Source organism: Leptosomus discolor, chromosome 11 (assembly GCF_034619465.1).
Source record: "Leptosomus discolor isolate bLepDis1 chromosome 11, bLepDis1.hap2, whole genome shotgun sequence".
Classification (NCBI taxonomy): Eukaryota; Metazoa; Chordata; class Aves; order Leptosomiformes; family Leptosomidae; genus Leptosomus; species Leptosomus discolor.
The window spans coordinates 12,503,290-12,525,936 of record NC_141401.1 but is presented as its reverse complement, the minus strand read 5'-3'; the positions used below and the strand labels follow the sequence as shown (position 1 = coordinate 12,525,936).

At 40.3% G+C, this 22,647-nt stretch overlaps 2 protein-coding genes across 4 annotated transcripts in view; both read left to right on the top strand.

The window, feature by feature from the left end:
- Nucleotides 1-5,593: 5,593 nt before the first annotated feature.
- Nucleotides 5,594-5,839, top strand: CTXN2 (cortexin 2). The gene has a single exon (XM_009952280.1). The coding sequence runs from the start codon at nucleotides 5,594-5,596 to the stop codon at nucleotides 5,837-5,839; it is 246 nt and encodes an 81-aa protein (XP_009950582.1).
- A 6,513-nt stretch (nucleotides 5,840-12,352) lies between these two features.
- Nucleotides 12,353-22,647, top strand: part of SLC12A1 (solute carrier family 12 member 1) — a 48,677-nt gene continuing 38,382 nt past the window's right edge. For all 3 annotated transcript variants that reach the window (XM_009952279.2, XM_009952278.2, XM_086471622.1), the window contains exons 1-3: nucleotides 12,353-12,763; nucleotides 18,172-18,306; nucleotides 18,527-18,602. In XM_009952279.2, coding sequence (XP_009950581.1) covers nucleotides 12,353-12,763; nucleotides 18,172-18,306; nucleotides 18,527-18,602 — 622 coding nt within the window. The remainder of the gene's footprint in view (nucleotides 12,764-18,171; nucleotides 18,307-18,526; nucleotides 18,603-22,647) is intronic.

Below are 22,647 nucleotides of genomic sequence, written 5' to 3'. Positions count from 1 at the left end.
AACCAGCATCAGCTAAAGGTAGCTAATGAAAGGATAGAAAGCGAGGTCTAGGCTTCCGCACCAACAGCGGCTCCCAGCCATATGCTGCCACATGTTCTATGCTTTAATCATTATCGCTGTTAGAGCTCCTGGGAGGACGCAAGGCCACACCGCAGGTGCAGCCGAAGGGGCTTTCAGCTCGCCAGGCAAGGCACCTCAGCACCCCTCTGTAAAACCCTGCTCGCTGCTCGCACGGGGGCCGTTTCGCGGCGAGCCCAAGGGCCCCGCTGCACCTAGCGCGGCTCTACAGGTCCCGCTCCGCACCGGCGGTACCGGGGCTCACGGCTGCTGGAGGGCGGCAGCCCCGTCCTCCCTCGCCGCGGGGACCACCCAGCCTTTGAGGCTCCGGTACCCGGCCTGGGCGGCGGGGGAGCGGAGCGGAGGGGAGGAGGGCTGCTCCCGCACCGCACCGCTCCGCAGCGGCCCGGGGCCGGGCCCTTACCGATGCGCCGCACGTAGTGTTTTGCAGGAAGTTTCCACGCTCCTCAGTTTATTCCGTGCAAAGGGGGGGCTGGAGAGGAGCGCGGCTGAACAGCGGTGGAAGGGGGCGGGCGGGGAGGAGGAGGAGGCGGTAGCAGCAGCGGTCGTGTTTAATTTTTTAATTAGGGCGCTTTGAGCATCTCCCGGCGGGGTCGCGTCGCCGGGAGGCGAGGGAAGCCCGGGCGAGCCGCCCCCGCCGGCCGCGACCGGAGCCGTGCGAGCCGTCGGGGCTCCAGCCTGGGCTTTCGGCAGCTGGCGAACCGGGCCCGGAGCCGCGGAAAGCTCCGCGCTCCGCCGCCATGGGCAGCGCGGGCGCGGAGGAGAAGGGTGCGTAGCGCGGGCGGCGCGGGGCCGGGCGGGCGGGGAGGCGCGGCGGGGCTGACCTGACCTTGCGGCACCGCCCGGCCCGCACCTCCTGCGGGCGGGAGGCACCCGGGGCGAGGGGGGCCGGCCGAGGGGCGGAGGGAGGGTAAAACGCGTGAATCTGCCCTCCCAGGGGTGCGGGGCCGGTGCAGGTGCGTGCGATCCTGCAGCAACAATTGCTTTGCAGGTGCTCGGTCTCTCGCAGCCTCCATCCCCGAGGAAGGAGACAACATTTTTCCACGTTCACAAGTTAAGGATGATGCCAGTGAACGTTTTATTTTCCTGCCTCTCTCTATTATCCAAATCTAGACCAGATATATGAATTCACAGCACAGGAGCTCTTGTCCAGCAGAGACTCCAGGCTTGTGTATTTACTAAGGATAAAATCTCATTTCTGCAATTCATTGCTTGTCTGAACGCTGGAAATGTCACTGCCTGGCTGCTGCTTCTTTGCAGGGGAATGCTGTTTGTGTGAAAAAGTGTTGCCTGCACACTGAGTTACTGTGCTATAAAAACACTGTGTGGTTTTGTGGGGCTTTGCTCTCCTTGCAGAACAGTTAGCCAAGCTTTCATCTGCTACACATCCATGCCGTGGCCTTCCTACCTTACAGCTCCCTGTATGCTGTCTTAGAGACCTTACCCTGAAGAGACAGTGTTCTCCCCAGCAATTTAGAGAACACGGGCATGCAATGTGCACGAGCATGACAGGTTGGCTGTGTGGTCACAGAGCTGTTTTTTGCAGCTTTTCTGGCCATGTGTGGTTACCTCAGCTCAGACTCTTTGGAGAATTCCAAATTCATGCTGATTTCTGTTTCATTAGGTCTTCTCCATTGCTAATCCTTTCACCCTACCACCTCCTCTGCCCAATTCCTGTAATAGCATTCCTGGAATAGAGTTCAGTCTCCTTGACCAGTTAAATGCAAATAAGGTGCTTCTGAAACTCCCAGAGGATGTCTGTTTATGTCCCTAACCACACCAACGCCTTTTCAAGTCAGGTTTGCTGTCACTCAAACACAAGCCCGGGACTGAAGCTATTTGAAGTACCTTCAGAATGACCAGATCCATGAACCAGCAGCTGGGCTGCAGATATCCACGGGGAGAACAGATGGCAACTGATTGAGTCCATTTTGTTACACACTATCGTTTATGAAGTGAGTTTTTAGGCACCTAATGTTTAATCATGCCAAGAGGATGAAAGCTCCCAGCTTGAGCAGACATTAAAGGTAGTCATTTCCAGTATTGAGCCATTACAAAAAAAAAAAAAACAACAAACCTGTAGGGGTGTTTGTTAGGGAAGGTCTGAAACCCAAAATACAAGGAAGATTATTGAGGAAGTCTTTATTTAACACTTACTGGCTACTTGCTTAATCTTCTCAGTATCTCTGAAAACATGAGGGTGAAGGCTAGGTCTGAAAAAGGTGAAACCCAAACCACCGATGAGCTGGGGCTGGGATCTTCAACCACAGAAACATTAGCAGAGTTGGGCTGGTGATGCTGCTAAAATAAGTATTTCAACATCTTTCTTCCTGCTGCCTCACTATACTTAGTGCCCATGGTGTTCCCCTTCACCCTCCATAAGTGCAGCCAGCACTCCCAGCTCATACCTGCGTTCTCCTTAACTCAGCAGTCTACGTGGTAGGCTATTCTCCTCATTCTTGTTTTCTCTAGGACTCTGATTGTTTCTTCTGGCCTTACAAAAGCCTCCAGTGTCCTTCTATTTCACAACAGGATGTTAAGGAGCCTTTCTTTATGCCAGTGTTTTTATATAAGCAATGAATCAAAGGATGAGTAGAGTCTTGACCTATAAAAAAAAGTCAAGAGAGATCAGTCTGAGGCCAGCCCCTACAAAATGACTCTGCAGATTCTAACTGATATAATGCCTGTCCCCATCATAGTGCCCTAAAGGTTATCTCCAAGGATTTTTGGATCCAGGCCATGTTAGTTAGTATTCATAATCTTCTGACTCACAACTTGACACATACACTGCAGCAAATGAAAGGGTATCTGACTAACTGGGAGAGGACATCTAACCTGTATGCAGCACTAAAATGTGAAAGCAATAAAAAGGCACTCGAGGTCAGTCTTGGTACCACAGTTTTGGTGACACATAATTAGAGCAAAATGTTCTGTGAACTTTAAGGCTTCAATTACAATTTCCAAAACTCAGGACAAGGAAGAGAAGAACACAAAGCTGCATTTCAGTTTCCCAGAACCAATTCCCCCCACAAGGAAAATGCCCACTGTTTTCTCATGCAGCTGTTTCAGTCAAACTCTTGCCAAATAACAGTAAGATATCAATTTCTTACCACTCCATGTTTCAGCATCAGTCAAGCTTTGCAGAGAGATCTGTCCCATAGCATCTCCTGACAAGCACATAATGTACAAAAGAATTCCACTAATTCCAGCGGGTAACCTGCAAAATTAGTAAGACTGGAAGTCATGTTCTTGGAATATGACTCTATATGGTGAAGAAATGTCACCTCAAACACATACCTATTTCTCTGGACTCAGCTCAAATGCAGGTTCTCCTTGGCCAGCCCTTCCCTTAGACTTCTCTCCATGTCTGTCAAGATAGCAATCAAGTTTTTTGGGTCTGACTTTCCCAGGTAGTGTTTACATATCATTTTCCCATGTAAGCCTTTAATTTAATTTTTATAACCCAGTGTCCTAGGACTTTTGGAAGGTAATTTTTTTCCTTGACTGGCTTTTGTTCAAATCAAGTGATTAGTGACACAAATTTGTGATACTGAACTTTCTGTGATTTTTTTTTTTCCTACAGAAGGTCAAACTTAATAGAAATATTGGAAGTATGCCCAATGAAAATCCATACGGCAGGTGGGCTTTATCTATGATATATTTTTAGAAAATAAACATTCACTGTTGTTGACATTAGTTCTAATTCCCATAGGCTATATCTGTATCTTTTCTCCAACTTAACAGGAATTAAAACATCATGACCCAAAGAGCAGAATATTATTCAAAACAAGGTAGGATCTCATGGACAACTCTATAGAATAAAAAGAACGTTGGTTGTTTTGCTCTGGAAAATGTGTGAAGACTGTAATAGGAAACGATATTATTTGATACCTACTATACTGAAGGTTATTACAAAAAGAAAGAGACTTCTGCCTTGCCCTTTTAATTCTCATTTTTAAATTTCCATTATTTAGGATAATATTCAAAAATCCCACAGATCCTGAAATGAGAAAGGAGACACCAAACAAGATAAAAGTTCTGTCCATTTCTCAGGAATACCAAATCTTTGTTGTTGTTGTTGTTATTGATTGTAGGCTGACTCGGGATATGGCTACTTTCAGCCATGACTGCAGTACAGAGTAGAGGTACTGGAGCTCCCTTTAAGCTGGCTAGCAGTGCAGGTACCTGCAGCAGCGTAGCCATGGCAGCACAGAGCTCTGAGTGGCCTAATTACTCTGCCAAGAAATAAACGGATACTGGGAATTCCCTGGAGGGAAAGAGGGTTGAATTGTTAACAAAAAGAGTTTTCCCCTGAGGCATGTGAGTTAAATAGGTGTTAACAAGAGCCAAAAAAACTCAAGCTCCAACCTTAGAATAAAAATGCCTTTGTCCTTTGGAACTTCTGATGTCCTAGTCCTTCCAATTCTCCTGCTGTCTACAGAGACAAAAGAAAGATGTAATTTCAATATCTGATGGAAAACCTGAAATAAACCAAAATGATTCCCACCCCAACTAATACCTATACATAAGATGTCCTTAAAAGACAACAATAAGTCTCTCCTGGCTGGAAACACACAAAGCTGACCTGGTGGCAATGGCAGGGTGGAGATGCTCAAGCATCCTGCCTCCACAGGACACAAATCAGGGTCACTCACCTGAGCTCCATGAGGAGCATGTTCAGGCCTGGTGTTCAGACTACGCCTGTAAAAATGGCAGGATATGTATGTATTTAATGGGGAAGACCAAGGAGAAGAAATTAATGAGAGCAAGATTTAGGGGGAGGGAATTTACTTCTGTTATCTCTTCTCCCACCAATCTTACCTCATACACGAGTGGACATGTATAGAGGAAGGTGAAGGGGCAATTTTACCAATATGCTCACTTTCTTACAAGCTCAAAATGCACACAGCATTTTTCTGAAAATGGAGCCCAAGACTTCAGTAAAATTGGGCACACAATGTTTTATTTTACAAGTTGTACCTATTTATTTAGATTTATAAGCTAAATTACATGAGCAAAATCCACATTATTTGGCTGAAATTTCCTTTGAGGTCAATGTGAGTTTAACTAGTTCAAGGACCGAGGTCTAAAGCCGTTTCAGAAAACACACTGGTTTCTCGAGGTGGAGACCTTGGTGAGTATTGCCAAATCAGAATCTGTAGGCTCATGCCCAGTCTGACAAAACACTGTTTGCAACAGCCATGTGCTGAAATTGCTCTGTTTGGAGGAGACAGAAAGCCAGAAAATTGCGAGTTTGCAGTCTCCTAACAGAGGCCAGTAAATGGATGGTGTGTAGAGGCTCAATGTTGCGATTTTAACACATTAATTTAAATGTGAAAAAACAAGAAGACATTACTAAAATCCAAGCTGGTTTTCATTTCCAAGTGTTCATATGCTACAGCTCAGGTATACACACCCTATTTAGACCTAACCAAACTGATTCTACTTTTCTATGCAGGCAAAGAAGCAATAGAGGTGAAAATCCGACAGAGTCACCAGGATGTGATGCCCAGCGATGAGCAGTAATTACTGCAGCAACACTTCAGCCGGCATGAGTGTCAACGAAATGTCTGCCTTCCCTCTGACTTTAGAGCAAAAAACTGGCTTTGCCTTTGTGGGGATTTTGTGTGTTTTCTTGGGACTTCTAATTATCAGATGCTTCAAAATCTTGCTAGACCCCTATAGTAGTATGCCTTCTTCTACATGGGAAGATGAAGTTGAGGGGTTAGATAAAGGAACATTTGAATATGCTCTTGCATGAAAACTCACAGAATATCCTGCCTTAAATTTGATGTTGATTTCATTTTGGAAACCAACTGTTATAACATTTGTTATACATACCTGCATTTTGGAGATATGTTGGTGGCATCCATTTTGTTAAATAAATACTTGTTGCAAACTCAAAAGGCACTTCATGTCGCTTTTATTTGAGCAACAGTGGAATGGTAGACAAGAAATGGTTAACAGCAAAGGAATACTACAATAAAAAATTCACTAGAGACTTATGGTCAAAAGGTATTTTAAGAACCAGATGATATCTGCCTCTTCAGAGGAGGATCTCATTTCTACTGTTTCTCAGATAGGCTGGAGAGAAAGGTGAAGGACAAAAGACAGGCTCATGAATGGTGAATGCCTAAGTGGTAACTCCCCTTCTCATCTGACAATTTTCTGAAGAGTGCTTGTATACTGAGAATACAAAAGTGGAGGACAACAAATCATTGTGGCTCACAGGAGGTGCCTGCAAGAGGTGTGTGTCCATGCTGATGAGATGAGAGGAACAAGAGTTCGTCCATGCACTACCAATAATAAGGAACTAAGGGGAAAGCTAAAGATCACATCAATTGCTAACTCACCTCTCATCTTCCAAGAAGAGCAGATGCTGTTCTCCCGTCTGTTTACAAGGAAAGTGTACGTTGCTTCTCCTGTGTGAAACCTGATGTGGTCCTCTGCAACCAGTGCGTAACATGACAGTATTTTTTGATCAGTCACCCTTCTCCTACTGTACAGCAACAGAAAATCAAACAGAATTAGTGGAAGGGAAACTTCCACAAAAAGGAGACTTTTGATTCTACAAACATTCAGCAATACAAAATATATTACCTGCTCAGAAATCCATCACCACAGTCCCAGTCCACCAGTGTCTCCCATATCGTTAAAAATTTCAGGTGAAAAAGTGAATGTTAAGTAAGCGATCTTACAGTCTAGCTGAATTGGTCAAGGCATGCCAATTTTTTACTCCACTTGATTCTGGAAGATGATTCAGTTTAAACTGGAACTTAAACAGTCTGGTTAACATTTCCCACCAGTTATTACATCAGCTTGGCAAGGCTAAAGCAGAGACGGTCACGCCTCATACCCATTTGCACCCAGACCCTGAAAGGGACAGAGGTCCAGAGCTGACTGGAGGTCTCTGTACTCTCCAGCCCCTCTCCACAGCTGCTTCTTCTGTTTGTGCTCCTACAACCATGTACAGTGTATGATGTGGACTGTCAAACTGAAGAATTGGTCACAGAAGATTCTATCAAGGCAGAAGAAGTAACAGTGAAAGCAGAGACTCAAATCTGGGTACTCAAGGTCACCCTCGTATACACAGCTGTTTAGCAAGTGTGACAGTACTTGACAGAAATTCAATTCAGTTTTTAAGAAGGTTGGCATTAGAATTTTAAGCACTGTCACTTTTGCTAAACAGCTCTGTTTGCCACAAGGAGCAAAGACAAGGAGATCAGTTACAGCAGTTGGTTTCTTTTGCATGTCTTCTGAAAAATACATATTGTCCCTTTTGCCCTACATACTTGTCAGAGGCAGCCAGTGGAATTGCGGATCTCCGGTGCTGTTTGCAACTTAAAATAGTTGACTGTACAGGGAAGGACATGAATCTCCTGTCTGAAGAATGTAAGAGAGGAACAGCCAACACTAATCTACACTGGTCCATTTGAATTATAAAACATAAACAATTTTGTAAATGTAAGAGCTTTTAAACGGCTTCAGATTCTGCATAAGAAAAAATGCCAGACCTTCAGAGATTCAGTATATTGCATTTATCCTAGTGAATTGAACTACAAAATCAAAGGTGTAGATATCAGTACACTTATTTATGTGATCTGTTATTGCTGCATAAGATCATCCACTGCAGAGACCTGACACTGCGATTCTTTTTACGTACACCTAATCAGCATAGCTGAGCTCTGTGCTGTCAGGTTAGAATGCTGAAGGTACTTAAGTTATCTGGGTTAAATATAGTTCAGTTATCTCTAAACTATACAGCAAACACAGCAAACATACCCAAAGAACCCCAACACTGTCTTACTACTTTCGTTCTTGACCCCATCTATTGCTGCAAGCAATTATCAAATTCCCTTACGATTACAAAGCTTCATCATTTCCTGCCCGCCCTTCTCGGCACCCCCAAAAGAGAATGGAGTTTGCCTTCCCAGAAAGAATACACAGAACATAATTTTTCCAAGGTTTTCCTTAAATATACAGAGTAAAACTTTGAACGGGGTTAGGAGCAAATGGTTCAAAAACCCATGTAAGGACAAGGGGACCCACCAATGATGGATCCTGCTGACTTCACTGGAATCTCTTCTGCATAAAATGCGCTGAGCAGAAGCTTGAACTCTTGTTATCTCCATTACTATATATGCAGAACTCAAAAATAGAGAGATCATGATCTGTGCACAGAATCAGGCATAGCTGGGAGGGAAATGGAGATAACAAAAGTATTTTCAGGCCCCCTTAGAAATTTTGCAATACCATAAACCCAGTAATTGTAATGGATAGGTACATTTGCTGGTTAATAGTTAACAAGCTAGAATGCCTCTCTAAATCACCATCTAGAAATGTTTTGAAAGAGAGGGATTGGATGGTCTCTTCAGTATATTAAGCAGTAGAAAAATCTGGCCAATAAGGCAGAGTCTGTAATGCCTCAAAGAGAGGGACACGCTATATGCATGAATAAAAGCAGCAGATTGTCCTTCCCTAAAAACACAGGATTGAATGGTAAGTTAAATTACCCTGAATACAGTAAACTTGATTATTTATGTGTAATGCTAGAATACTAAACACAAAATTAATGGCAGATAACAGTTGAGAGACCTTTGGAAATACACTGTGAAAATCAAAATATTATTTTCAAGAACAGCAGAAAGGTAAGAGACTTTTCTTTTCCTAGCAAAATAGTAATATTATGGAAATAAGACAGTGAAATTACAGAATCATTTTACTTGGTAGCAAAAGTCTCATTGTCATAAAACAATCAGGATTTTACTCAGTCATGGAAATGGAAACAAACCTAGTTTCACTGACCTTAATGAAAAAAGGTTTGGTTTTGCTCCTTCATGCCTGAAGATGAAACACTTCCTTACAACTTTAAAAGACTAAAGGAAGCAGAATACTATCGATGATCAGAAATGTGTAGTAGTAATAATAATAATAATAATATTGATCATCCAAGCCCAGGGGAAGTAAATAAATTAAATAAATATAACATGTTGCTGTGAGGCTTACAAAACATTAAGCAGGAAAACCAAAATAAATATGAGGGGGGTTATAAAGTGGTATCATAGCAGAGAGGTAACAATGGAATATTATCTATAGCTGATGGAAGAAGTGAGAAAACATGCTTTAGCTATATCTCATACTGAAGATGAAGGACATTTGATTATCAGCTCTTCAAATTATAATTTTGATATGTGATTTTAGAGAAGATTTACATTGCTGGACTATAAATATTGATGCAGTATTTTATCTTTCATTGCCAAAGGGCCAAATGCATTTCACAAAATCATTAAGAAATTTAAATTGGTCACCTAGCCCAACCTCTTGTGAAAGCACAAAACTTTAAAAAATGCCTCTAACGGGCTTATTTACCCAAATTTGCAGTTCATATATTCCTTCATATAGATACATTTTGTTTCTAAAACTTTCTGCTTTTACATACATTTGCAGAGTTTCAATGTCTAAGCATGATCTGGTTTAGTCAGTTTGAACAGACCTCGACTCCTACTGAATTATACAGGTCTATACAATCACACTCCCTTATCTCCTTAGAAGTATGTTTCAAGACATATGGATTGCCATTGGTTCAACAGCTCATTTCAGGGCCATCTAGGCCATCCTGTAAGTTGCTGCAAAGGTACTTAACCCACTAAAGGCCTTAAACATAAGTACCCCTTTTGCCCTTGGGGTTTTTATTTGCTTATTTGTTTTTTTGAGGGGGTCTGTGTGGGAAAGTGGAGGTGGGAAGCAGATTGTACACCTATCATACGTTGACCTTTCTATGGGCTGCCACTCAGAGGGACCTAGACAGGCTAGAAGAATGGGCCAACAGAATCTCATGACATTCAACAAGGACAAACGCACCTTGGACAGACTAAACCCCTGCACCATACAGGCTGGGGCCCCACTGGCAGGGAGCAACTCTCCTGGAAGGGACCTGGTGAGCAGCAGGCTACAGAGGAGTCAGCACCATACCCTGGGAGCAATGAAGGTGAACAGTGTCCTTGGCTGTGTTGAGAGGACCATAGCCAGCAGATCAAGCAAAGTGATCATTCCCCTCTATTCAGCACTCAACAGACTGCACCTGGAACCCAGTTTCTAAGTTTGTCTACCTGTCCCCCCACACCTGCCCATGTAAGAAAGATGTTGATAAACTTGTGTGTGTCTGATGGAGGGCCACCAAGATGGTCAGGGGTAGGAGCATTTGCCCTATAAGGAAAGGGGACCTGCTTAACCAGAAGAAAAAAAAGGCATTAGGGGAACTTAAGCAGCCCTCCAAATACTTATGAGGAGGTTACTGACAAGGCAGAGCCATGCTCTTTACTGAGAAGCAGGAAAGTGAGAGATGATGGTCAGACTGACAGGTTCCAACTAGACATACAGAAAAAAAAAAAACAAAAACACTTTAAGGACAACTAAGTAGGCTGACAAGGCAGGTTGTGGAATCTGACCTTGGAGGATGTCAAGACCTGACTGGTAAAAGCCCCAAGTAACCTTATTTACATTGTGTTCCCTCTGCTTTGAGTGGAAGGTTGGACTAGATAAACTTCCAAGGTCCCTTCCAACCTGTGTGATTCAATGACTTGCTACAATTTCTTCCAAATAATTTTAAAGGGTGTTTAAGTGTACAAATATAAAATATAAAATATATTCCAATGCCTAGGGCTATTGTTAATATTTTTCAATAGTTAATACTTTATTATAGTCATTTATTTCCTTAATTACAATTTAGGAAACCAAATGCTATTTTTGGATCTGTTTCAATTGTCTATTTATTCCTTCATATTACACTAATTTTATTTACATAAAAAGTGAACAATTTGCTACATCTAAATTGTCTGCTCACAAATTTTCACCATCCTGGAACTACTGAAAACTTAAAGCCTAGCTTTTGTAGTAGTCAGTTTAAAAAATGCATTTGATTCAAGCTTTTAACACAAATTTAATTCTAGACAATGAGAGAAACACACATGGTATCATAATACTTAAGTGGAACATAAACAGTAAATGGACTTCACGAAATCTTGTGTCACGCCCCTAGTACTGCCTACGCTTTCGCTGGCTTCAATTAAACATTGCACTATTAAAAGAAATACTATATTTGAAAATCAATTTTAGGTACTTAGAATCTGATCCAAAGCTCATTTTATATAGATGGTGTCACAAATCCTGATTTAGGATCCTGCTGACTAGGCCAATTTGTTGCGAATTCTGATTTAGGATTCTGATGACTACAACAATTTATCACAAATGAGTGATTTAGATCGTTTAAAGAATCACAGTCAAAGGTATTAGCAAAAGTGGTTTTAATACGATGTAAAAGTGCAACTTAACAAAGTTCAATGGCAAGGTTTACTCTGCTACTGTACGGCACTAGCATTTGAACAGGCATTCAAAACTACCAAGGCACAAATCAAAGTTACCATACTACAAGGTTATGCATGATATCAGTCACTTACCAAAGATCTGCTGCTGGTAAAAGGTCTCTCTGCCTCAAGGAGCAACCTTGAGAAGCATCCCAGCTCAAGGGGAGATCACTGCCACGCAGCCAGGCTGCTTAGCTGAAGACTCAAAGAAGGCTCACTTAGGTCGTTGTATTTATGGAATAAAGTGGTTGGCTTGTAAGCAAGTTACATGCGATGGAAAAGGTCTGCATGAGACTCCTTGTACCCACAACTTTCTTTGTTCCTTGATAAATGAGTCTTGGGAAAGCCACCCACTATTCATGTGTTAATCGCATGATCGGTGTTCCAGCTCTATGCATCGATGCGCATCAATGCTCACCGTGTCACTCTGCTCCTTTGTGGGCTTTCAGAGAACAGATTGAAACTAGAGGTGTTCTTGGCCTGTTCACAGCTTAGGCCTTTACCTCCTTTGGAGCCTGTACCAAACTACCACTAGGTTGGTTAAGGGGTCGAGTGCATCTGTCACAGATGGAAACATCCCCACAAATTCAGTCTGACTCAACTGTTATTTTTACTCAACAAGTCATAGGATGACAGTCTCATGGGTATTTGGTGAGGCGGTGGAGAGCTTATGGTGGAACTGTGCAAGCTAATAGAAATGTTTTATTTATATTTTTTATGGCAGAAACACAGTGGACAACATCAGGAAGACTGCTTAGAGATTTCAAGAAAAAATTCTCATAACTTTGTTACTCGAAGAGCAAAGATTTCATATGCAACAGCACTAAACCCTTTGCCGTAGCTGCAACTAACTAGCTGCAGCTGCAGAAGAGTAACCAGTTCAGTGACCTAAGTCTATAGCATCCCTGAAGATGTCAATGAATAATTTGCCAAATGTATTCTTGGATCCAAATGCAAATCGGTTTCAAGTTAACATAATTAATGAAAGCCATGACAACAATGAAACATCCCAAGAGGATGTGGGCTCTGACCCACCACATTATGAAGAAACATCTTTTACTGATGAAGCACATAACCGGCTGAGAATCAGTTACAGACCAGGAAAAAGAGAATTATATGACAATTTCCTTCAAAATGGGGAGAAAACAGAAGCTAGTTTACATCCCTATGATACTCACACTAAAATGTATTATCTACAGACTTTTGGCCATAACACAGTGGACCCAGTTCCCAAAATTGATTATTACAGAAACACTGGCAGCGTCAGTGGGAATAAGCTCAGCAGACCAAGCTTATTAGAAATTCATGAACAACTGGCAAAGGTAAGTGGAAAGGAAAGATACAAATTTTCTCTATTCCATTTCCAGGCTGTTAATTCTGTTTATTAATATGAGAAAGTCCTTAAATTCATGGACCTTACTCAAGAGAAAAAGTACAAGTAATCACTTCCTTTGGTAGCTGCAGTATGTTTTCTGCCCTGTACCATGCCCAAAGCAAAGATTTTCATTAAAAGGTGATAGTAATGTACTTGATTAGCAGAAAAACATAGCTTAATCTTGTCTAAAAGTATACTTTTAGAACTACTGAATCTCTTCTGTTTCATTTAGGAGTTAGGACGGCAGATGATGAGTATCAATTCATAATTCAACCAAGCTACACAATTCACACTTATCCTAAAATTGAATTTAACGTCGATGCATAACTTTCACAGATTCCTCTGTTGCAGTCAATAATATATAAATTTCTATAAGTATTATAAAAACCATTTTGTGCAATAAATGCAATTTCAACTAATCAGAAATCCAAAGCACTACCTGTTTATTGCTGTAACAAACCATTCAAATAGCAAGAAAGAACCCAGAACAAGGGTGTTGAGGTTGAAAGTGTTTGCTCAGAAGAGGGATAGCAGACAACAGTTTTCAGGTGCTGATTCAATGAATGAATTTAGGCCTTCATGCTCATAATACCAATGAATTTGGAGATAATCTGAAGAGCCTCTTGAATGACTACATAGAAAGCATTTATGGAAGAATAACTTGGCTAAATTCCTCCTAATCTATCACATAGAAGAGCTGTTTAGACTTTACTCATGTAATAGATGGGACTATATCCATGTAGAATACACTTACAGAGAGAACTACCGAACAGGATAAAACTGGCTAACCTGCCTTTGAAAGATTTTCTAGGGCTGTTTCTCATCTCCACCTCTGAGTGGACCTACTTTTGGTTAACACAATGTAGGAGTTTACTATTGATACATATGACCAATGGATTTTATGGAAAAAACTTCCCCCTAACAGACTCTTCCTGTTTGCTCCATTTTTTTTTTCCACATACACAGTAAATGAATAATGAAATATATAAACATGCCCTTAATCATGATACTCCTGACTTTTGTCACCCTCTATGGCTGCTTACCAGAAGAATATACATTGGCCAGGTTTAATCCTTTGGGGTTTGCACATTTGGAACTTTCTCAGGAAAGAATTTGAGAAGTTGGTAATATTAAGTCTCAAATGCCAGATTTTCACTAACTTCTGTTTAACTGCCTTAGATAGAATAGGTAGATAGGCGAATTTTGCTGTCTATTCACCTACCTAGATCTTACACGAAAGAATCACCTCCATGCAAAATAAATAGCATGGAAAGCTGTAATGAGAACTTCCAGGGACAAAACTAGCTAGATTAAGCATTTTGAAACAGTTAAATTATTAAAACCTACTGAAAAACAGTGGAATAATATGATACTCTACTGACTTTGGTAAAATTAGACTCTTCCCTCTTAAGCCACGATACCAAGTTCTCTGTAAAAAGCAGAGGAGAGACACAGGATACACCTATTTACAGAATTAAAATAAAAACTTTTTTTGAGGTTCTTAATCATGCATTTGTTAGGGCAGGGCTGGAAAGAGAGATATCACCGCTCTAGTCAAACTCAGACCAGAAGTGTCAATATGCAGCAAAATCCCCTATTCCTTTTCTGTGTTGGGCAATACTGAAATGAGAAATCCCCAGAGAAAACATGCTGTCATCATCATTCCACTCAGTTTCACATACTTCTGAGGTCTGAATAATTTGGACAAACATCTGATTTTTGGATGCTGGTCCAGATCTTCTTCAGACTCCAGTTCTCTGGAGATTCACCTGTCCTAAGGAGGATTAATATAATGAAATCAAGAAAAAAAAAAAAAGCCATTAGGAAATTAGGACCCGATTCTTTAGGATCTTATTAAGAAAGCTTCCTAGTTTTGGCCTGACTTAATTAAATTAAGGTCTCCACAGACCTGCATAAAATGGCTTACATAGAAAGAAGAAACAGTTTACCTGGGTCAACATTTATTTCCAAAAATGAATGCAAAGTGGATGTGAAAAGGAAAGAATATGAATTTGGTATCCCTACTCATTTGCAGATGTATAACCTGCTACTCAAGGGACTAAACACATTTCCATGCCCAGAAGAAATTTCCTCTTATAGGAATAATTTACTTCCGTAACTGCTAGAGAGGAGAAAAACAGTGTATTGGCTTTGATCATAATGCTGAATGAACATGTACTGCATATTAAGGGATATTCAGTTTTGACCATTACCAGAAAATTCAGGGGGTTTGCTGTTGCATCACTCAATGGTTTGTTTATTTTAAACAAAGTTAGATAAATTTGTTTAGCGTTTTTTAAGGCTTTCACTTAGAGAAGATTGAAAAGAAGGCAGATTCCATCCCAGAATAAAATGAAGGGGAAATTGCTTCACAGGTTGGGACTGCTAGGGAAGAGAAAAAAGCATCATCTAGCTTGGTCATTTCCAGACCTTTTCCAGTATCCAGCTTATAGGATAATCTTATGCCTCTCAAAATAGGAAGGTGAATGTCTGAGGCAATGGGATTCTGTTACACTGGCAACCTGCTGTACCCTTATGTGAGTTGTGGTGCTGGTCTGGGAGCCACTAACCACAGCACTGGAACAAATGACCTGCCATTAGCATGGCTGTAGTCTATTCCTGGCTGTCCCATGGACTCACTTTGTGACCTTGGACAAATCACTTCAGTCTACAGATCTTATTCTGAACAATAACAAACATGAGGTCACCAAATAGTAGATGAGTAGGGAAGGGAATTAAGATAGCACGAAAAGGCTGAGCTCCTATCAAGAGGCAAAAGCAGTACATACAGCTGGATGGGGTGCCTATCCACCCGCCCCAATGTGCAGCAGGCTCTCTAGCTACCACTAAGGAGAGGATGAAATGCCACATTGAGCGTCTGCGCGGGGGTTAGAGTAAAAGCCCAAGATGCAGTTCTGGAGAAGATGCTTTATTCTGTTATACTTTAACACTAAAATCAGGGCTTGCTACACCATGCTCCAAGGCAATCCTGCCCCCCTCACCCCCAGCTTTTTTGAAACTCAAATTGTTGAAGACAACTGTCTTGTCAAAGCCTATTGCCAGATTCTGATAAGAAGTGACATATGTCGACTTTAGATTGCTAAACATCATATAAGCATTCCCATTGTGCTTTGATGCTGGGGTTAACATCAGAAGATAAATATTAATATTTAATACACTTTTTTAATATGCAATTTTTCAAATGTCAGAATGTAAGGCAGGCTGAAAGGAACTTCAAATATCTAGTTCCTACACTGCCGGAGTCAAATGTGTGTCATCTTTTAGCAAGACGTGTCAGTTTTTGCACACATTAAGCCACAAATCGCCAATTAAATCCCTAAAAAATAGTCTAAGTGCTATTTCACAGCTGATAGCTGGTGATAATTACTTGGGCTTCATATTTACCCTACATAAGAAATCACCTAACCTTTCTCCATCTTGGCTATTCTCCACACTTGTTACAGAGACCTGATGAGCTCATCATCTTTAGCCCCATGAGAGATGAAGACTAACTGTTCTGAAACAAGGAAAGGAATTAAAAAAGAAAAAAAAAAAAAGCAGTTAACTTTTATTTTGGTAGCTTTTCAAAACGTTCTGTCACTTTTATGCCACATCCTTAATGCATGAGTAGCACAGGTACAGCTGCTTGGTAAATAACCAATCATTCACTAAAGCATGCCAATTTAAAATGCATTTATGGAAGGTTTAAGGCCATAATTTATTATAATGGCACAAAGAGCACAAATTAATTTGAAATACATAGAAAACAACTTGTTTCAAGTACAAAGACCAAACTCTCTTATTTTTTCTGAAACTCTGACCACTGTAGCAAAACCCCCTCATATTATTCTGCTAATCTTCCTTAACTCACTTTAATAATTTGATGTATTTTGAGCAAACACAGCCATTATTTTTTAAGGTAAGAATTCTCAAAATTATCTAAGTAACTCAGGAGCTTAAAGTCACAGGCTTTCAATAGATCTTGTATTCCCGTTTCACTTCGGGCCAAAAGGACCATAGGCACCAAGTTTAATCCATGTTGAAATGTATTATCCAGTCACTTATTTCTCATTTGTGAGCGCAATCCTGGATTCACTGTGTCAAAAGCATTCTACAACCTTGCATCATAGTGGCTACAGCCCCCATCCATGAGGGGGGAGTCCAAACATTAGGAAAGTGTCATATACAGTTGGGCTTTACGTCTGTTTTGGTTTTGTTTGTTGGGGGTTTTTAAGCCTATGGACGAAATACAGAAACAGCCTTGAGGCTTAAGCAAGATGAAAAAACCTCCTATGTTTCACAGAATCAGAGATGTTTCCCCTCCTTGACCTGTTTAGTTAATCTGGAAATACCTTCATCCTCCTCCAAACCCTAAAAGCATCCTGATTCCTCTCCAGAAGTAATGCATGCTCCTGACCCTCTGCCAGACTATGGCAAGGTATATGGTCCTTCCTGAGGTCTGCAGAGGACTCAGATGATACCTGGCAATAGTTGTAACCTAACCCCATCTCCTCACAAAACCATTCAGAACTTCGTATAAAAATATTAAAAGAAAAAAAGCAGCAGTAAGTATAAACCTCAGTACCATGACTAATTCCTATTCAAACCACAAGAAACATAGCATGATGCTGAACTGCCTCAAAGATTCTGGGGCAGAAGAGCTGAAGAGATAAAAGACAGATTTATGTCTGCAACTGGATGTGAAAAATCTAAAATTCTGTGCTATTTATTCTGGTTACACCACAAATACGGCAATTCCTATCTACTGTGGTTATACCAGAGGTGGCTAAACTACAGAAAGGATTATTCATTTACTGCATTATTTACTACATTTCACTGTCATTTCTCTGACTGTTTTCAAGAATATGTTACCCATTTGCTGCTGCAATTATGTTTGTACTTTATCCAACAGAGAACACCAGAGTTCATCACATAACTTTGCCATGTGGCCCTCAGCTAGGTCTCTTTTCACTAGTGAGCAATTATCCCTGTTTCCACACTTAGCATTATTCATAAATTGTTGCAGCAGCATGCAGAGGCCAACCACAAGACCCTCATTATGTTAGATGCTCTACTGACATATCAACACAACATACATGTTGAATACAGTTTACAATAAAGACAATTTAGTATCAGATAATAACGTATGTACTCTGCTTAACAGATTCTTTCATCTTTTCTCACTGTTAGCAAGCCCACCTGCTGCTGATGCCTATTGTGAGCAGAATATTGCACTCTACTCCAGAGACAGTAAAACCTGATCTTCTTTGGAATTCCTTTATTCCATGCCTCTTATGCAGTCAGGTGTCCTCTGATTGGCACAAAAATGTATTTGTTTTCTGTGTGATCCTTCAGAACATAGCTGTGACCACGGGCTCAGTCGAGAGAGTGGCTAATGGAGAAAGCGCTGCTGGAGATGAGACAGCAGTCAGCAAGGAAGAAGAAAACAAAACAGGATTTGTCAAGTTCGGATGGGTGAAGGGTGTGCTGGTGAGAAACTTATCTGCATTTCTAAAAAAAACTTAAAAGAAAAATAAACTTTTAAGATTAATTTTGCAACACTAAGGTCTTTTAAGAAGTAAAAGAGGGAGGCGGACTTCAGGGACATTTGGGTGCTTTTTAAAAGCCTGCAATGCATGCTGTCACCCTTCTGGTTGTTAACAATACTTTCAACGTTGTGCTAACGCAGTATTTTTTGTTTAAAACCTAGGTAAGATGCATGCTTAATATTTGGGGTGTGATGCTTTTTATTCGACTTTCCTGGATTGTAGGTCAAGCAGGAATTGGTATGTATCTTATTTCATATCATTTTCAACAGTGAAAGGGATAAAGAGGATAAACTATACGTGATCATGATTAATATATAATCTCAGATGTGCATTTGCATGTTGAACTAAATAATGTTTTCAAATGCTTGCCAGGGTAAAAGATGTTAATCCTCCAAACTATTGGAATTTTCCAGACTCACAGCCAAATTACTGCTTAGAGGCATAGATCTGTTAACTACGCATATGATCATCACATCTGAGTATTTCTAAGCTTTAGTGAAATTTGTATTTAGATCTTGTAACAGATGTAAACTGCATGTCTTGGGCCAATTTCTAATATGTGCATATAGAGTTAACCTTTAAGAGTTCACACTTTGCTTATCTGTGAATCCCAAACCTTGCCATCTACATATTAAAAACAACGCTTCTTCACACTTCTCTGCAAAGATGAAAACAGAACTGGAAGGAGGTCTCATCTCATCAGGATTTTGTTATTTTTAACTACAGCACAGCACTAGTTACTAGTGTACTATGAAACACTAAGTTTTAAAAACTCTGCTACAGCTTTCATACAAATTAACTGAGTACACTTCATTGTGTGCTGTATCTTTGCTTCTTCATTGTGCAATTTAGTTAATCCAAATCCCAGATTCCAGTCCCTGGGAGACTGGGCCCTGAAGCCTCCGTCCAGCATGTTGTTGAGGGTTCAATGAAACCAGTGAGAGAGGAAAGTTCTCATAACACTGCAAGAATCTCCAGCAACTAGAAGAGCAGCTCAGTAAGATGCAATGTATTGGTAGTTGTGTGGTACAGCTTGCTTTTTGGAGCTGCTGCTCTGGGCAAGCACAGAAACATGAACTGCAATGGCAGTACCACTCTGTGTTACATGATCATACAGTCTAGAATAATGGGGCCCTGGCACCCAGATGTCATGAAAAACAGCAATCCCAAGGGTGGATGGCAAGTATTCTAGTTTGGATTCTAACAGGATGGAAATGCTAAGTAGACACGAGCTGGAGTCCAAACTCTGGCCTCGGGGTGTCAACTCTTCTGGTCTTGGATAAAATTCAGTGCTCAAATTCGGATTGAATACAAGTATCATTCACTTCCTTGTTAATGGAGGTGAAAATTCCAAGGGAAAAGTAAAATTTTGCATGGTTGAAGTCTCATTTCCAACAAAATACAGTAACTCCACAGAAGTTTCACTTAGGCAAGACTGAGCTATTAAAATAAGAGAAACAAATGAAATTCTTATTAAGAAAAAAGTCCAGCCACAAACTTAGACACACAAATAGAAAAAAAAAAAAATAATCAAAACCAATAAAAGATCCAGAACTGAGCGGAAGAACTTTGCTACTTTTGCAGTGCTCCATGCATGGCTCTAGCACTGTGCCTGACAAAGAGGTGCTTTCTGATTTTATGATGCATACCAAATGAGAGCGTACAGCCCAGGGCACTCATAAGTATATGCCTTGCCATGAAAATTCTGCATCTTAATATTGCCAAGACTTTGCTCTGGGGTTTCATGCAAAATTAGTTTTTAAGGGCAGTTTAGTAACTTATTGAGATCATCAAGAAGTATTACTTTGTTTTGAGGTGTGAGAATAGCCATAGGCAAGAGTAATTCATTTTAGAACAACTTACTTAGCAGCCATATGCCTGGTTTTCGATCTAAACTTTAATCAGATTTTAACATTAATTTGCACCAACATCAGTTACAGCCTTTCTGCTTTCACATTTAATTTTACCATTTTAATTCATTGATAAGCAGACTCTCCTTTCTTATGGTTTATTGCTCTGCTGCTGCTTTTTAAAATTGCATGCCTTATGTAAGGAGGTTAGTTTTACTTCTGAAAATGAGACATCAAATTCCATTTGAATAATTTCTCAATGCATTTTCTGAATGTCTTATAAGCAATGAGGTTTAAGTCCCTAGCCAAGCTGCTTAAGGAGAACAGTGATGTAAGCTCATCATCACCAAGGCTCAGGGATTTCACTGGGTCCTGCTACTAACATGGAAATTAAATGAGTCAGTTAAACCACCATCTGGGCACCATTTATATCCCCATCATTAGAGGGCCAAAGAGAGAAAACGCAATTATTTCCATGTCCTGATAGGCTGTCTTAGGCAAAAGCTCTTATAGGGGGAGAAAATAATATTCCAACAAGGTTCTCTGTTTATCATCAGCTGGGAAAAAAGGGACAGTACGGTCCTGACAAGGTTCCAGGTCCAAAACTAGCCTGGTATTTCCACCTAATATCTGGGGACTCTCCAAAGTCTGTATTTGTACCTATACATGGAATGGTTAGCCAAAGGCAGGGAAAAACACCAGATTAATGTAAAGTGAAAATCTGGCCCTGAACATTACAATTACATTACGTTACATTATATTACAATGATGTTTTCCTTGAGTCACTTAATTTTATGCACTTTTCTTCTTAAATGTTAAAATATTTTTTTAAATTAACATTAAAGCTTTCCCAAGCAGATACTTCTCATCGAATTAGCAAAATATCTGACCCTATTTATCATATATATGTTAACAACACGAACTGGGAAATGCAACAGAAAATCCTGGGAAAATACTCCTTAGGATGCACATGCACTTACCAAATAATTTTCAAACTACTTTAAGAAGAATGTGTCTAACTTATTCAATTTAAGAGTTAACAGCTGATTCAAAGTCATATTCAGCCACTTGTCAGGCACAAAATTTGCATGGTTTAACAATATCCTTCTATGTAACTGTAGCTGACCAAAAGGAATGAACATTTGGATTTTTTTTTTTATACAGACCTGCATACAAAATAGGTGCATGACTAGTTATAGTACAAGTTCAGAAATCAATAGGATAAACATGATTTATTAGAGGCTCCAATCACTTTAAATATCCTACACTATGTTATATATTATTTATACCTCACACATCACATTGCTCTATCTTAAAGGGCTGCAATAACATGGCTATAATTTAAGCAGCAAAGGAATACATTCAGGGATTGGGCATCTATAATCATCCAGTATGAACTGAAGTCAGAAATCTGATCTGGAAGCCAGAAGGTAGAAATATAGCAGATAAATCAATATGTTTGTAGTACTTCTAGCTGGATGTCAGTTGTTAGGATCCAAGTTCCAACTTGGACAAGCCCTGGTCAATAAATATTGCTACAAGCAATGTACAATCTTCAATTCCACAATGAAGACGTAGGTACCTTATGGAAGCAAGACAGCTGTTGCATAAGCGTTAGCAAGTTCACATAAAACTAAGTACTGATTCCGTGTTTGGCACCAAACTGTACTTGTTTCTTTTTCTTTTCCTTTTTTTTTCTTTTTTTTTCTTTCAGTTTGTTTCCTGTCCTCTCACAGACAGAAATGGGAATAGAAGCAATAAAGTAGAGAGAGATGTTATATTATTTCTTCACCTGACTTGAAACAAGAAAGTATTCTGGAACTACAAAGCCAAACTCTTGGTAGTGCCAGAAAACAGAAGCAATGGCTGCATTTGTAGCTTGGGAGGTCCAGTTTGTACACAAAGAAATTTCACTAGGCAGGTAGTCTAGCCCTTGAACATGTGATCTAAAGAGGCTATGGGATCTTTGTCCATGGAGGTTTTCAAGACCCAGCTAGCCAAAGCCATCACTGACTTAGTCCTGTATTAGTTATAGTCCTGCTATGACTGGTAGGCTGAGCTACAGACCTTCAGTCACTTCCAACCAATGTTTCTATGATTCTAAATCATACTAGGCACCTCATACTCATCTAGTTTCTAGCATAGTTTCACAAAGTTAGTAGAACCCTGACCACGCAGCCAAAGACTGGAAACATACTCAGATTTCATAGTCTTACTCAAACTGAAACCCAGTTCACCTATAACTAATCACCGATCATTGATCTTCCGATGTTAGATTATTTCTGTTTAATTATACAATTTTGTGATATCAGATTAAAGAAAAAAAAATATTCTAAGTTCTCTAAGATTATACACTACAGGGCACCTGTTAAAGTAGATGGCATCTAAAAAGCAATATTTCCATTTTCAAATGTTTGTCTTGTGTTAAACTA

What these genes read in the sequence shown, in the direction of transcription:
- CTXN2 (XM_009952280.1), top strand. Translation starts at nt 5,594, where the DNA reads ATGAGCAGTAATTACTGCAGCAACACTTCAGCCGGCATGAGTGTCAAC.